This window comes from Tribolium castaneum, chromosome 1 (genome assembly GCF_031307605.1).
Source record: "Tribolium castaneum strain GA2 chromosome 1, icTriCast1.1, whole genome shotgun sequence".
In the NCBI taxonomy this organism is placed as follows: domain Eukaryota; kingdom Metazoa; phylum Arthropoda; class Insecta; order Coleoptera; family Tenebrionidae; genus Tribolium; species Tribolium castaneum.
This window is the reverse complement of record NC_087394.1, coordinates 11,332,020-11,348,253: the sequence shown is the minus strand read 5'-3', so window position 1 is coordinate 11,348,253 and position 16,234 is coordinate 11,332,020. Positions and strand designations below refer to the sequence as shown.

The window sequence follows — 16,234 nt, the reverse complement described above, 5'->3', positions numbered from 1 at the left end:
TCAAAAGTCGGGTATTAAAATAAAACTTTATTGTAATAAATAAATAGTGTGCAGTTTACAAGGTGGAACTTTGTAAACGGATTCAAATTAACTACAGTTGTAGATTGTTCAAACGTTGGTGCTTTATCTACACGTCTAAGCTATCGTCTAACTAGTTTTGATATTTGTTGATATTTATCGTAAATAATTTACAAGTTAAAACAATTCAACGTTAGGTATAGTACTATACATTGAAAAATAAACTCTAACATTTATACAATAATGCGCTAATATTATTTATATTTCTCTCTAGTTAAATTATGGACTTGTTTGTTAAATACTGCTAGAAGGTAGGTATACAGGATGTTCCGTCTGAACCCACATTAGAAGTATTGAAAGTTCTGATGATGTTGACCTGAATATTGGTGTACAGCTATCAAGTTTGTTGTTTTAAACGAAAAGTTAAGTTTTTGCTGCATTTTTGGATTACTCAAGTTATTTTAAGGTAGTTTTCATAAGCCATTTTTGAAATATTTTGTTTTTTTGAAAATTTTTTGTCTTGTATCTTTCACTTCTAAAATCAATATCTCTGTCTTTTTTAGAGTTTTACAAAAAAAAGCCTAAATCTTTCCTTCACTGTGTTAAAAATTGGGAAAATGATTACAAACTCCAAAATTTTTGGACAAAAATTTAATTTGAAAATTTTTTGTTTTGTATCTTTCACTTCTAAAATCAATATCTCTGTCCTTTTTAGAGTTTTACAAAAAAAAGCCTAAATCTTTCCTTCACCGTGTTAAAAATTGGGAAAATGATTACAAACTCCAAAATTTTTGGACAACTTCTAGAAGCTATAAGTCAATTTTTTCAAATGGAATGCCCTAGTTTTAATTTCACTAATTAAATTTTTGCATAATTGGATTTTACGCAAAAAATAATGAAACTTTATAGAAACTATTACGGGTCTATCTCTTTTCGTTTCGAAATTATTCAACTTTTCGTTATAAAAAAGACTAATTTTTGAAAAATCACTGCGTAGTCGCCTATTAATATTTTCCGAAAAATTTGCAACAAAACAACTTGAATACTCTGCAATTTTAGCAGTAGTCGACTTTTACTTCCAACACGCAGATGATGTACAGGTGTGCCAAAACAAAAAGTTGAATAACTCATTTTTTCCAAATGGAACACTATGTATTTTTTTACACGTATCGATAATATTTTTCATAAGCTTTCTAATGATATACGGTTTGTATAGCAAATTTGAAATGTTTCTTAAAATGTTAAAAAAATTGTTTTCTTTTTTTATTTATTTTATTATTAGTTCTTAATAAGAAAAATTCATTTATGTATCAAGAAATAATTAGATTACTAATGTAATTAGTCACATTAGTACATATCGAAAAATAAATTACCATTTGACTTATCAGATTCTAAGACGACAGTTTTTCTTGTAATAAAATACATTTTTAAAAAATCTCGAAAAATTTTAAAAGTTTTAAATTTGCTATTCAAACCCTATACCGTTAGAAAGCTTATCAAAGCCGCTATCGATAGATGAAAAAAATACAGAGTGTTCTATTTGAAAAAAATTAATTATTCAACTTTTTGGGTTTTGGCACACTCTGTATAGTGTCTGCGTGCTTTAACTAAAAGTCGTCTATTTGCTTAAACTACAAAGTATTCTGAATTTTTCTGTTGCAAATTTGCCGGAAAATGTTCATAGGCGACTTCGCAGGGATTTTCAAAAATTGGCCTTTTTTATAACAAAAAGTTGAATAATTCCAAAACGAAAAAAAAGAGAGAACCATAATAGTTTATAGAAAGTTACATAATTTTTTTGCGTAGAACTCAATTATGCAAAAATATATAGGATGTTCCATTTAAAAACTTATAACTTTGGTTCACCACTCTGTATACACCCTGTGTAAAATAAACAAATTTTTAGTTTGTAGAATTTAAGTACATCTATCGGAAAATAAAAACAACATAGCAGTATTTTAATTACCAAAAAAGTTATAGACCGATTACATACCCCTAATGGGTCACCCTGTATGTGATTGACGGATTACGTGACCAAACTGAACAAATTTAGTTGGTCCAACCGCGTTGCTACCCTTTAGCAACGAATTAAATTCCAACAAAGCTTTCCATAAATCGGCCTTTAATTCTAAAAATTTGGGATTTGCTAATTTTCTTTAGAACTTTGAAAAAATAAAACAAAAAAAACTATCTAAACCTTCTCTTTCACGTGATTCAAAGAAATTTTCAAAATCATTAAAAACGGCAGGGTTATCGATCTTTGAAGTCAAAAGATGCAAATCTAAAAATTTTCGAAAATCCCAAAATATGTATTTTAAAAATAACTAAATTCAGATATAGGGAAATCTGATAAAAACTCCCTTAAAATAACTCGTGTAATTCAAAAATGCAGTAAAAAAATTTTTTTTTTAAATAACAAAGTTGGTATAACAGAAAGTGCCGCCATGTTGAAAATGTTTTCATTGATCAGGACCTCACGGATTATGTTTTTTTACAAATTTTTAGCCCATTATTACAACTCCCAATACTTCTAATGTGGGGTTTAGACGAAACAGCCTGTATAAAAAAAAACTGAGACAGAATGAATGATACAAAACGTACAGTCCTCTTCACTCTCTTTACATCCATTCATTAGAAAAGTGGCTGGGATAGTGAACGTGGCTGACGAAGCATCATCAAAAATCGATGAACAAATCTTTGCAAAAATATATGTCATTTAGCCTATGTCCTATTTTAGGTGTTTCGCCTCAGTCTTGAAGGAACAGCAAACTCAATCGAAACGTACACGTGTTATCAAAATAATTATTCAACGAACGAGTAAAGAAAACGCCTTTGTGGTTGCTAGAAAATAATTTATTTTGATTACATGTGTACATAAGAGAAAAGTAAGCAAATCAATCGGAAAAAAAACTGAAAGAACAACTGGTCTTATTCAATAATTTTAAGTCCTCACACGAGTGACTAGAGAAAATTGGGAAACTCGTCCCAAGTTCCAGTTGCTAACTTTTGCAATGAATTGCTGTTTAGTGTCTAGAGACGTAAACACCGATCCATTGGAGGAAGTTGGATGACTTAAAAACTATTGAATAGTGTTTGTGGTCGATTTATTTCTTTTCCTCTTCGGTTGGCTTAACGGGTGGTGTTTGCGCCGGTGTTGGGTCGTCTTGGAAAAGCGGGTTTTTCACTTCCATTTCCCCGGTCTGGAAATCAAACGATAAATGAGGGACCTTGATCACGAAAAAACTGGTTCTAATCGCTGCGCTTATGCAAAACTGCTTTCTTAATTTACCATAATTTATGGGCGAGAAAGAGAGCACTAAATATTTATTCTATACTCAGTATCACAAAAATTGGTACACCAAGAAGGAACAGGAATTTTTTGACCAAACTTGGCGCAAATGTTAGGCTATTAGCAGGTAATAAATGATTAGAATTTGAACCATTTTAATCAGGTGGTAAGGGAGTTTTTAATAATCTTTAGTTAATATCAGTAACATACAACGTGTTTGATGTTCGTCAAAATTACAATCAAAACATTAACAGAACTTGTAAATAATGTCAACATATACAACACTGCAACATATACAGGGTCGCTAAAAAAAAAGTATGGATACAGAAATTTTTCAGAAATTTGAAATTTGGGAAACGGTTAAAATTGTTTAAATTCTATCATCTGAGTGCTTTTTCAAATTTTTATCGTCATTTATTTTGAAAATACAAGGCTAACGTAATTTTTTTTAAATAGCACGAAGGGACAAATTTAATCATTTTTAAAAGAGCATTTTTTTCTGAATTCAGTGACGTAACATAATACCCACCTTTACTTTTATTAAAAGGTAAAAATTTAAAAATTCAAAAATTTTCTGGAATAGTGAAACTAAGTTAGCTTTGAAAATACTGTTATTAGCGATATTTGTCACCTGTATAATAACCAAAAATTAAACTTGGGTGCAATAATTAGTTTAAAAACGGCACATTTAAGTAAAACAGAGCAAAAAATTCTCATGTTGGTTTATCATGGAGACAGAAAGCCAAGAAGTTAGAGGAAATCAGTTATATCTTTTGTGGCATAAAAATCAAGTATTCCGTGTTTAAAATTTCATAATTAAAACGTGTCCTTTTGCAGTTAAAAGTGTTATTTTAACATTTATTTTTAACTTTTACTTATTTTTTGGTTAATGGAGCTAACGATAGGTAAAGACAACATTGTTGCTATTTAAAAAAATCAAGTTAGCCTTGTGTCCGAAGAACAAATGGAGATAGAAATTTAACATCTAAAACGATAGAATTTATATACTCTTAAGTATATACCAAATTTCAATACGTTTTGATGAATAGTTTCTATAATATTTAACTGTATCCATACTTTTTAGCGACCCTGTATATGTATAAATAAAATAACAAATGAAAACGTAAAATATCATAGTTGTAATTTAATGAAATATAGTTTTTGAAAATTCTGTGTCTGACTATAATTCTGCTTTTATAAATTTTACCTTAATTTGTTCTTTAAAGTGCTTTATCGGCAATTGTTTAGAACTGGATGGTAAAGAATTGTACAGTCTCAAACATTGATATATACACCCTTCCTCTAGCAGTGATGTTCTGTGAAACGGACATAAAAACGTTTCAACCTTTCATGTGGTTTTCGTATTTTTGTTAAATATTACTAAAGTAATGCAAATATTTGTGAACAATACATAGACATTCTAGAACATATAAACTAGTCAGGGTTAAAATACTATTGGCCCTAAAAACGCCTTTACAAGAGTCTAGTGATTTGAGGCTAGCTATAATTCTAATTGCTCTTTTTTGTAGCAGAAACACTCGTTGTTTGTGAGAAGATCCTCCCCAAAATATTACACCGCGTTTTATTATTGAATACAAATATGCATAATAAGAACACAGCAATGATTTTTTGCTTGTATATTTTTTAACTCTTTTTATGTATGCGTATGTGGTTTTCCCAAGACAGTTTTTGAACTAATTTAATTCCCAGAATTTTTTTTGTTTTCAGATAAAATGGACAAAATATTGTTGTTGAGATTTATCGTGGTGTTTTCTGTTTGCCTATAACCTTTAGTTTTTTCTATGTTTAATTTTAGGTTGTTTGAACTAAACCAATCTTAAAGTAAAATTATAACATCTTCAGCACTATCTTGATTATGAGTTATATTATTGCCAGTTATAGTTAAGTTTGTATCATCTGCATAACTAGTTATATTTATGTCGTTTCTTTCTTTAAAAAGTCATTTATGTATATGATGAAAAGCATGGGGCCAAGGATACTCCCCTGTGGTACTCCTGTTATAACCTTTTTTTCAGACGATGCATAGTTAATACCAATTTTTCTGATAACAACCCTCTGGAGGCGGTTTTCTAAGCAGGACTTAAATCACTGTAGACTAATTCCTCTAATTATATAGCGTTCAAGTTTTAATAATAATTGCTTATTATTAACAGTATCAAACGCTTTTGAAAGATCTAGAAATATCCTTAGGGATATTTGTTTAGAGTTTAAGCTGTTATAACTATTCGAAACTAATTGATACGTAGTTGTAGTAGGTGACATTTTTTTCCTAAATCCATACTGAAATTGGGTCCATTTTTTAAAGAGTGGTTTAATAACTGTAATTTTTAAACTTGTTGGAAAAACACATTCGTTAAACGATGAATTTATAATATGACACAAGGCCTCAACTATAAAAGAAGGATTTTTTTTGATTAAAATATTTAATATACAGCGTGCTCAAAAACTGGCGCACCAACTCAATGGTGCGTGGTAGAGAAGTGGTTACATATAAAGGTAAAAATAGTAAAAAAATTATTTGTATTAAAGTTATTGATAAATAACGGATTTTAGATAAATGATATGTGGCAACGTTGTCTAACAGTCATGATCGCAATAGAATTTGAGCAACAACAAAAATAAATTATTTTTGAAACGGTTTCCTAGGGAATAATTCCCAGTGTTGGCACATTTACACATTGTGATTTTTTGGATGAATTTTATTTTTTTTAAATTAAAAAACTGCTAAAATCTGATAGTAAATTTAAAAATAATTATTCATCGTTTTGTTACGGAACGATTACCTGGAATGAAACATAAAAACATAAAAAAATAATAAAAACTAAAGAAGTTAACACAATAAGTTTGTAGCTCCAGATTTTTTAAAATATGACTTTAGGAATTTTTTCAACATTTTTCCCGTAATCTGCACTTGCTTCTCAATAACGTACCACAGAGTTGGTACGCCAGTTTTTGATCAGCCTGTATATTATCATACCCTAAAGATTGATTTGGTTTTAATTTTGTAATTGCATTATGTACTTCTACAGTGGTTACAGGAAATAGTACAAATTATTTTGCATGTAGGGGCTAATATTTTTTGATTGAGGTGTTGTATTTAACACTTAAGCTCTTTTACCAGCAAGTGTTGTTCTTCCAACTTTTTGCTTTTCTGTCAATTTTTGCAGTATTTTTTTAAATTTGTTTAGTTTTAAGTGTTGTAAAAAGGAAAACATGCTGGAGTTTGACAAAAAAAATTACCAACATTTAAACAAACTTTTAAGAAGCATAATTTTTGGGAAACGAAAAGGTGTTTATTTATTTTGAGAAATCGCTATTTGTTTGAAGAGTACTTCAAGTACCATTATGCCATGTTATTAGCCATTGATTAGAAAAGGTTCAGCACGACGCAGAAGAGGAAGCAGATTAAAAAAAAAACAAATGAAGTCCAAAATGGTCATGTTCGGATTATGGCAATAATTCAAGCACAAAAAAAAATCTGACTAATGGTTGAGTTTGAAGGTTGTTGTACTTCAGTTATGACTGTTTACCATCGAATTAGGCCATCTGGACTGATTTTTGTTGGATTTTCTAGGTATGGGAGGGATGAGCAGAAACACAGCCTAAACCTGACACCCCAAAACTTTTATTTGGAAAGACAACGTATTTCAACCATAAAGTGGTCATCCTCAGATGAGAAAATACACTGTATACATTGACCATATTATGGTCGAAACGCGTTGTGTTTCGAAATAAAGGTTTGTTAGGTCAGGCTTAGATAAGCGTTTTTGTCCATTTCTCCCATACTACGAAAAACCAAAAGGAAACAGTCGAACCAATTTCGATAGTAGACAGTCCAAAGTGATAAGAAACGACATTTAAACCCACCCATTGGGCAAAAATTTGTCTTATAATTAAATTATAGCCATACTCCGAAGACCCCTATTGTAGTCCAAAAATCATGCCTCTTTGAAAACTGCTTAAATTGTTAGTAATTTTGGTTTTGTTGTCTCCAGGCCTAATTGCGCTTTTAAAATACTTAAACCTAAACGAATTAAAAAAACACAGAAAAAGATTGGAAGAATATTAAATGCTGGTAAAAGAACTTAAATGTTTAAAAACTCCCTTACCACTTGATTAAAATCGTTCAAATTTTAATCATTTATTACTCGCTAAGAGTCGATCACTTGTGCCAAGTTTCGTCACAAAATTCAAATTCCTTATTGGTGTTGCAATTTTCATGACATTGAGTATATTTTTTCGCTTTGTGGGAACGACGTACGAAAGATTTATTGAGATTGATCCGCTGGGCCCTTAAATCTTGCGCTAAACCGATATCTGATATTGAGTCTACAGTTTACCTCCAACAAACATTTTTCTTTATTAGGATAATTATGGCTTGGAAGTTTCAAAAAATTCGACTTACGGGAGCTAAGCCAGGACATTCGTATACGGTGTAATCTCCTTCTTCATTTTCTTCGTCGCTGTCTGCCTCCGAAACTGAACCGTGTCTTTCACCTGCAGCGGCTCTGCTGTAAAAAATGTGCATAAATTTTTAACCAGCCCTTGATTTATGGTGCGGCGCTTTTCATTTCAAATAAGCTACGTTTTGTAGGCCACGGTTTCACTTTTGAGCGAAATACGAGCGCGTTTACATTTACATTTATTTTCACTTTTAATTACAATTTCAGAGTAAATTGAAAATATTTTCATTTTAACTAGGAGTCCGAGTTTTAAACTGTTTCTATGTTAGGGTTAATGAATATCAAGGTAGAAAAGTATACAAAATACAAATTTTATTTATGCTTGCTAGCTTGTGTAGAAAAAAGAGTGAGAACATATAATTTTTTAATTTCTCTTGTTGCGTCCAATCGACCGAGCTTTAGTTCTCTGAACATTATGCCTTCTGTTTATTTAATTTTTTTTTTGGAAAGCAAATTGTTGTAAAATCATTGTAAGTTAGAAATATTAAGCACACTCGTAACTCGGGGTTCCAATCCATTTAGTTTTTTAGTGCATGTTTTGCTAACTGTGAACATACCTCTAAAAATATACATTTGTGTATTTTGCTAATGTGTAAACTGCAGGAAACTAAAAACTGCTACTTTGTCAAGTTTAGAAGTTGTTGCAATTGCAAATCTAATATATCTTACATTTACAAGTTAAACTCGTTTAAAGTATCAGACTATATAACGAAGTGTAACTATTGAGTTCTCAAAACGAGACTTGATAAAATAAGAACTTACTTTTAAGAGATTAAGCTTAGCTGAAACCACATTTCGCTAAAAACTTTACAAGTTTTTTTTCTCAAATGCATTTAAAAAAATCTTATGTAAAAATATATGTTGGGACTACTTTGAACAACCTAAACCTAATATAAGGTACATGTATGTCTGCTTAATAGTTATTTAGCAAAACAAAAAGTCTTTACAATATTTGAAACGACCCAAAAATGTTTCCAAAAATTGTCAAATTCTAAGACCATGATAATGTGCTGAAATAAAGATGAAAGCATTTAACGCTCAACATTATATGTAATTTGCTTAAAAAATCAAAATTACAAGTCCTATCGCAAAGAAAGAAAGGATTTCCATATTTTTCGAATGAAAATATCCTTTAATTGACAAACCTGGGTCACATTATTCAGTCGGTTTTTGAAAATAAAAAGATTTGAAATGTTTTTGCTTTTTGCAAACTTTTCCAACCTAATAAACTGAAGAATACCGATTTCCAGGTCAAAAGCGTTTGTCAAAAGTTAGTTTCATTGCCGCTGAAATCAGCCTTTGGTGTTAAATACTTTTTTTTTCCGTATACATGTGTATTTTTTCAGAATTTCAGAATAATTATTAATCATGATTAAAAATATTTGTATTAATAAAATTTAGAGCTGGTTACGGGATATTTAATTTGCAATTAAAAATTTAATTAGCTATTATTTTGACATTTGTTATTAATGCAAAATAAATCGCAACTTAATCCACCTGTATGAAAGTTTAATAACGTTTTCATAAAGAAGGCAATATAGGTATCTAAGTATTATTAAAACATCGATTAATTGAAATTTCATTATTTCTAATGTCATTCTAAAATAAACGATTGTTAAAAACAAGGTCTTGTGTACAAAATACGTAAAAAAAATTGTTGCTCGCCCCAGTAGTCATGAGTGTTTCATTTTTTTATTTTTACAGAGGTAATTATATTATTATTTTTCGGACTAGTGACGATTTTTTACATATTTTTTGCACACAACAACATTTGAACATTCTGTGTTTTAGAATGATGAGGAATATTTTTTGTGCATTTTGTTAATTAATGACGATATTGATATGCATACAGAGTTATTCAAAAGTAATCAACTTTTGCAGAGTGATAAATAATAAAAGAACTTTAATATTGTTTTTAATTTTTTTTCTTAGAAATCTTATTAAATGCTCTTTTTTTGCATCATCTCGAATTATTATGTTTTGCACAACACATAATTGGTGTCTTTTGTAACGGGCAATATTTATTTAATGTTATAATATCAATCTGTGGTTTCCACTAAGTAAATCCAAGAATAGATAATGTGAACGACTAAAGATATAACTTTAAAAGACTATAACTCGCGAAAAAAGGTTCCAACAATTTTTTGTCAGAGGACTTTTAACTCAGAGTTAGATGTTTTTTTTTTACTCTCCAAGAGATGGCCATAACTTTTGTATCATCCTGTTGAGAAAATTATAAAGAAGTGTTCAGTTACGAATGTTTACGAGTACTTCTGTGTAATTATTAGTTTTTAGTAAACAGAAAAATAATGAAACAGAATTTTTCAGCTTTTTATTTTGGTGGAATCCAAAATTTTTTCTGTTTGTTTTTTATAATTACCATATATTTGTTTTTTAGCAATGTGTGCGTTTAAATATCGTATAAAATTTATATTTTTATTTTTGCCATTTTTCAAAAAAAAGCAATAAATTTTTTAATATTTTTTATTTAATTTTATTTTTTTATTGTTTTTAAATATACAGAGTGCTCAAAAACTGGCGCACCAACTCAATGGTGTGTGGTAGAGAACTGGTTACATATAAAGGTAGAAATAGTAAAAAAATTCTTTGTATTAAAGTTATTGATAAATAACGGATTTTAGATAAATGATATGTGGCAACGTTGTCTAACAGTCATGATCGCAATAGAATTTGAGCAACAATAAAAATAAATTATTTTTGAAACGGTTTCCTAGGAAATAATTTCCAGTGTTGGCACATCTACACATTGTGATTTTTTTGATGAATTTTAATTTTTTTAAATTAAAAAAACTGCTAAAATCTGATAGTAAATTTAAAAATAATTATCCATCGTTTTGTTACGGAATGATTACCTGGTATGAAACATAAAAACATAAAAAAATAATGAAAACTAAAGAAGTTAACACAATAAGTTTGTAGCTCCAGATTTTTAAAAATATGTCTTTAGGAATTTTTTCAACATTTTTCTCGTAATCTGCACTTGCTTCTCAATAACGTACCACTGAGTTGGTGCGCCAGTTTTTGAGCAGCCTGTATATTTTTTGTATCATGAGATCAAAAATTTACTGAATTAGTAGAGTAAGGCTTGAAAAGGATGTGTAACTGTAGCCATATCACTGACATTTTTTTAATTAATAGCACAATTTTATCGTATTTTTCAAAAGTTTACTTAATAAAAAAGGAAAAAAATTAACTAAAATTCAGTTTTTGCTATTATTTCAAAAACTGTAAGAGATAGATATAGAAGATGTTAATAAAATTTTGCATAAAAATTGATGTTCTTTTGGTTGCCATTGAAAAAACACGGTCATTTCATTTGAAAAAACTTTTTTATAATCATTTATTAATCATCATTTCCAAAGAATCATAGTAGCCTTGCAATTTGACAGTTCAAAATCCTAAAGTTTTGAGAAGACCCTTCGAACTTTTGGCTATCAAATGTAAAAAAAATTATTTACTTATTACAAAGGGTTCACGAGCTATAATATTTTAAATATGCAAATGAAAATTTGCGTAAAAAAATTGACATACTTCAAAACTATAACCGACATTAGCTGTTTCAAAACTGTAAAAACGCCAACGTTGCAATTTATTTTAAAATTTGCTGTTATAAATTATTCATGCACTTCAAAAATAATTATCTGACGATTGTAAAATCCACCCCTAATAACAAAATAAACTTTCAAGTGGTTTTTAAAAAATAAGAAAAGAATCCTTGATTGAGTTCATTGTGTAAAAACAGTAACGTAGTATTCATTTTGTGAAAATAACAATCTGAGTGGCAAACAAACAAAAAAATAATTATTTCGAACTGATTCGTTATCACTTAAATTATTGTAACTCTTCACAATTTTTGCGATTGTTATTCTGCTTTACACAAGAGTAATAAATAAAACAAAATAACAACTTTGGACATAAACAGCTCATCTAAATTCCTAATTATAACTACAAAATAGCAGTGGGTTTAATTTATAGCACTGTGCTAATTCCCACAGATCATCATTTATTTAAGGTGACGTCCATGTCCTTCATTACCGACGATTTTAGTGGATAACGCATTTTCTTCATAGTAAGTTCACGTAACACGCAACAGTAATAAATTGAAATTACAAAATTATTGTTACTGGACTAGATCGCAACAAAAGAGAATGAACAAATTTTCGTCCTAACATTATAAATCGGCTTAGTGGGCACTCTCAAACAAGTAATTAGATTTTAACACTTTATAGCCAATTAAACTAAAAGTAAGTTGCTTTTAATAAATTAACTCAAAGTTGGAAAAAAATTACAGTTTGCAATAAATTTTATCGCCTTTGGTATGATTAAAGTTATTTAAGTGATAGGTTCTACATGTTAAGTTAATAAACTTGTTACAATTATCACTAAAAATCGATTTGCTCCCTTGACTCCTCGGCGATACAATCTAACTTAAGTAATTAAATCCGAATGCAGACGGAAGTCAGGTCGAATTTCGCGTCTATTGTTTAAATTATTCGTGCAATACACACCTCTCCATTGCGATTATTTGCTGCTTCTGATGTTGGTAGTGATACATTTGTGCAGACTGAGCCAGTCGTCTGTCGCCTGATGGTGATGCATCCTTATTAGGTCCTGTGACTCCGTAAGCTGGGTATTCCACATCTGACGCGTTCTTCACATGTTTCTGTAAACTGAAATTAGGTTTATGATTTACGGGAAAATTCACTCCGATAAATGGGGGGAATTTAGAAGCAATCAGCGGAAAATTACTACTTATTTCAGTGAGTGATGTGCGTCCCAGCTCGGCATTATTTGATTTATATCTTTGTAGAAAGTGAAACAATTTGATTTGTTTGATCGGTATTATACCACAGAGTTATTGATAAAGGAAATCATGGGGCTGTTTCTTATTTTATTTAAAACTTTTAATTAATATGTTTTTTACTAATCAAAATACCTAGTTATAGACATTATAACATTTATAACATGTTTTTGAGTTTTTGATATTTATTCAAAATATTCCAGGCGTTCAACCGTAGTCAGATATCACTACAGGCTGTCCGTTTAATGCTGAACAATTATCTGAAAGAAAATTTGAGGTGTCATTTTTAGTTTTTGAATTATTGAGAAAAATATAAATTTTATAATTTTTGTTTTTATTTTTTTTAACTAAAACCAAAAGAAGTTGACATTTTTAAGTAGGCACTTTTTTTATAAGAAATCTAAATCTGTTATTATCTTTTCCATAGCGTTCTTGATGTCATAGTTACAACACTCAACTTTGGTTTTTCGTATGGACGTCATATTTGACATTTGTATTTTTCAAAACTCTTTTTGTTCTTGATTACAATGATGATATGATGGAATCTGACATATGGATTAAAATTAAGAAAAAAGCGTTTTTGCAAAGAGTGTTTTGAAAAAAACGTCAAAAATATTGTTTAACAAACTAAATTTTGACAGTTGTACTGAATATGCGAGCAGATTTTTTATAACTTTGCCTTGTTTTGTTTGGCGAAAAATAAAATTCTAGCTTATCATGTCGTTTAGTTTTTATGTAAGTAAGCTTGGCAAAAATGTGAACCTTCCAGATCCAAATTCAATTAAACCTCTAAAATCTAGTTTGTTTAAAAACAAAATTGTTGACGTTTTTTCCAAAGCACTCTTCGCAAAAATGCTTTTTTTTCATTTCGATCAAGAACAAAAACACTTTTCAAAAACATAAGTATCGAATATGTCGTTCATAAAAAAAAAAACAAATTTGAGTGTTGTAACTTTGACATCAAGAACGCCGTGAAAAATATGACGACAGATTTAGATTCTTTGTAAAAAAGTGTCTGAAGAACGTCGTAGTTAAAAACATCTAGTTTTCTTGGTTTTCGCATGAAAAAATAAAAACGAAAATGATGAAAGTCCGTTTTTTTCAATATTTCGAAAACTAAAAATGACACATAAACTTTTCTTGCAGGTAAATGTTCATCATAAAAATGCGCAACTTTGCTCTAATTTAACCGACTTCGTATCATTTATAATAAGAGATCTCCATGGGAAAGCTTGAAAAACGGACACCTTGTATACAATAATACAGTCAATAATTACGACACCTTGTATACAATAATACAGTCAATAATTACGATCTCATTTAATTTGCAACAAAAATTGACAAAAATTACTTTCTTTTTCTTTTCTCTTTGTCAAAATAGCACTTTCTTTTTAAATGCTCAAAAGTGAAATATTTTTTTAAGCCAGTGTATTAACTGTTTCAAAACTATAAAAACGCATTTTCTCTCAAAATTAGCTGTTAATAACATTAATAACTATTTTTCATTTTCATAAATCTTAATAAAAAAAAATATTCGGTAAAATGCGACGTTTGCGTCTTTATAATTTTGAAACAGCTAATACATATAAATGTTTTGTTAGTATTTATACACAGTTCAGATTTTTATTTTTTAATACATTTTTCCGTTATTTCCAATGTTGTTTGTAAAATTATGCACAAATAAAATAAAAATGCATTATTAACAATTAAAGTGAAATAATAAATACAACATGTATGTTTTTATATGAGTATTATTAATAGAATTATACGTCCATAAATGTAAAAAGAGCAATTTAATTGTTGTTTATTTTCAAATGTAATATAATTGTTGAAATTGTTAGTAGTGTTTTGATATTTTTTTACTTAAAAAACTTTATTGCCAAAGCAGCTAAAGGGCATACAACAAAATTGGAATATTGATATTTTGTTACATTGTGTGAATTTGGTTATAAGTTCGAAATAAAAGTATTTGTCGATTTGGAGTGTCTGAAACACTTTATAGACCGCACCTAAAAGGTTAGTATGCTAAAAGTACATTTTTACGATAGTTCAAAAACTAGTAACCACACATTCAGCGGTTGATATGAAATACTAATGATTTTTTCAGAATTTTTATTATTAAAATTGTATAATTAATTCAATAATTATTTATTGTTTAATCACTGCAAAAAACATTATTAATTTTTATGTCATATCAAAATAATGTTGTTCGTTAAAAAATATGCTAACCACGAAAACAATTAATTAAATAAAAATTAAAAAGTTAAATAAACGTAAATTTGGGGCCACCAACATTTTTTTACGTATTTTTATATAAAATGTAAATGACACTAGAAAAGTGATAAAATTTTGATTTATTAACGTTCTAATATTTATAATTTTAATAACTAATGTTTATTATAAGGAAATGTAAATCAATTCTGAAAAAAAATCTCATGCATAAAGAAAAAAAAATAAGTATGCAGCAAAGGCTGATTTTTGTGTGCTTCTTAGTTTTTGAGTTCTTGTAGAAAATACTTTTAAAAAACTCACCTTGTACATTTCTTAAGATTATAATAGTTTTAAAACAGTATTTTATGTTAAAATAATAACTTGAACAGTTACTGGTATACAGATGAGCCAAAATTCATCTCTGTGTTTTTCAGTGGAAAATTCTAAAGTAAAATTCATAACACTTCACTAATTTATTGGTTTCTTGAGCCAAACTTTGTGTTCGCTGTGATCCATTACTTATAATCTTTAATTAGACAATTGTTTGATAACACTTTGTAATCAAAATTTAAATATTTTTCACTTTTTATCCACTTTCAAGTTCCAACAATAAACACTTTATACCACGAAAAACTACAGAACCAAAGTCAACGCTAGTATTTACCACCACGTACTTTTAAAGTAATTCTTTCTATTGTAAGTAATTAACACTATACACGCAAAATTGTTGAACAATTCATTAAATGTCAGTTAAATGTGGCATTACGAAAATTTCTTTACTGTTTTCGACATAGTTCAAAAGTCATCACCAGAGGGCGTCTAGTTAATTTTATTTCCGAATGACATTTTTTTTTATGACAACTGACATTTGTGATAGTGATAAGTGATAAGTTATGATAAGTATAAAAAATATAAAAAAGAAATACTAATATAAAAAAGTTATAAAAGTTATTGAGAGTAGTACACAAAGAGCAATTTTATAAGGAATTTTATGTTTATTTTTTGTGCTTAGGTCTCATATTAAGTGTTTTTATAACAATTATACAAAGAATTTATAAAAAACATATGCCGCTTATAAAATAAAGCAAGAACAAAAATTATGTTTAATTGTTATGTTGTTTAATATTTTTTATTGTATAAAATTTATTTTTTCTTTTTTATTTCAGTTTTTCTTTTTTTATGTGCACTATCTACAACAGTGATCAAAAATGTCATTTGGGATTTAATTACAGTAAATATGACGTCACAACTGAAAATCGAATGACAAATAAAATCAACCTGTTTGGGGATTTTTTGAAAAATGACTAATAACAATATATATAAATTTTGTGCGTTCCTTTCTGGTTCAGTCTGGCTATAAACTTTTACGTTACAATAGTAATTTGTTTTAATAACTGTCTTTGTTAAACA

General features: G+C 28.6%; 2 protein-coding genes across 3 annotated transcripts in view; one reads left to right on the top strand and one right to left on the bottom strand.

Annotated features, from left to right (window-relative positions):
* Galt (Galactose-1-phosphate uridylyltransferase) overlaps window positions 1–16,234 on the top strand; it is a 131,824-nt gene that overhangs the window by 76,307 nt on the left and 39,283 nt on the right. The window lies entirely within an intron of this gene.
* The window catches only part of LOC103312469 (uncharacterized protein), an 82,395-nt gene continuing 66,175 nt past the window's right edge, over window positions 15–16,234 (bottom strand). The window contains exons 4-6 of one of the 2 annotated variants that reach the window (XM_008193147.3): window positions 12,321–12,482; window positions 7,734–7,836; window positions 15–3,218 (exon numbers count right to left, since the gene is read on the bottom strand). In XM_008193147.3, the coding sequence (XP_008191369.2) occupies window positions 3,123–3,218; window positions 7,734–7,836; window positions 12,321–12,482 (361 nt within the window). In that variant the 3' untranslated portion in view covers window positions 15–3,122. Of the gene's footprint in view, window positions 3,219–7,733; window positions 7,840–12,320; window positions 12,483–16,234 lie in introns of both variants that reach the window. The other variant, XM_008193146.3, reaches the window with a different exon arrangement.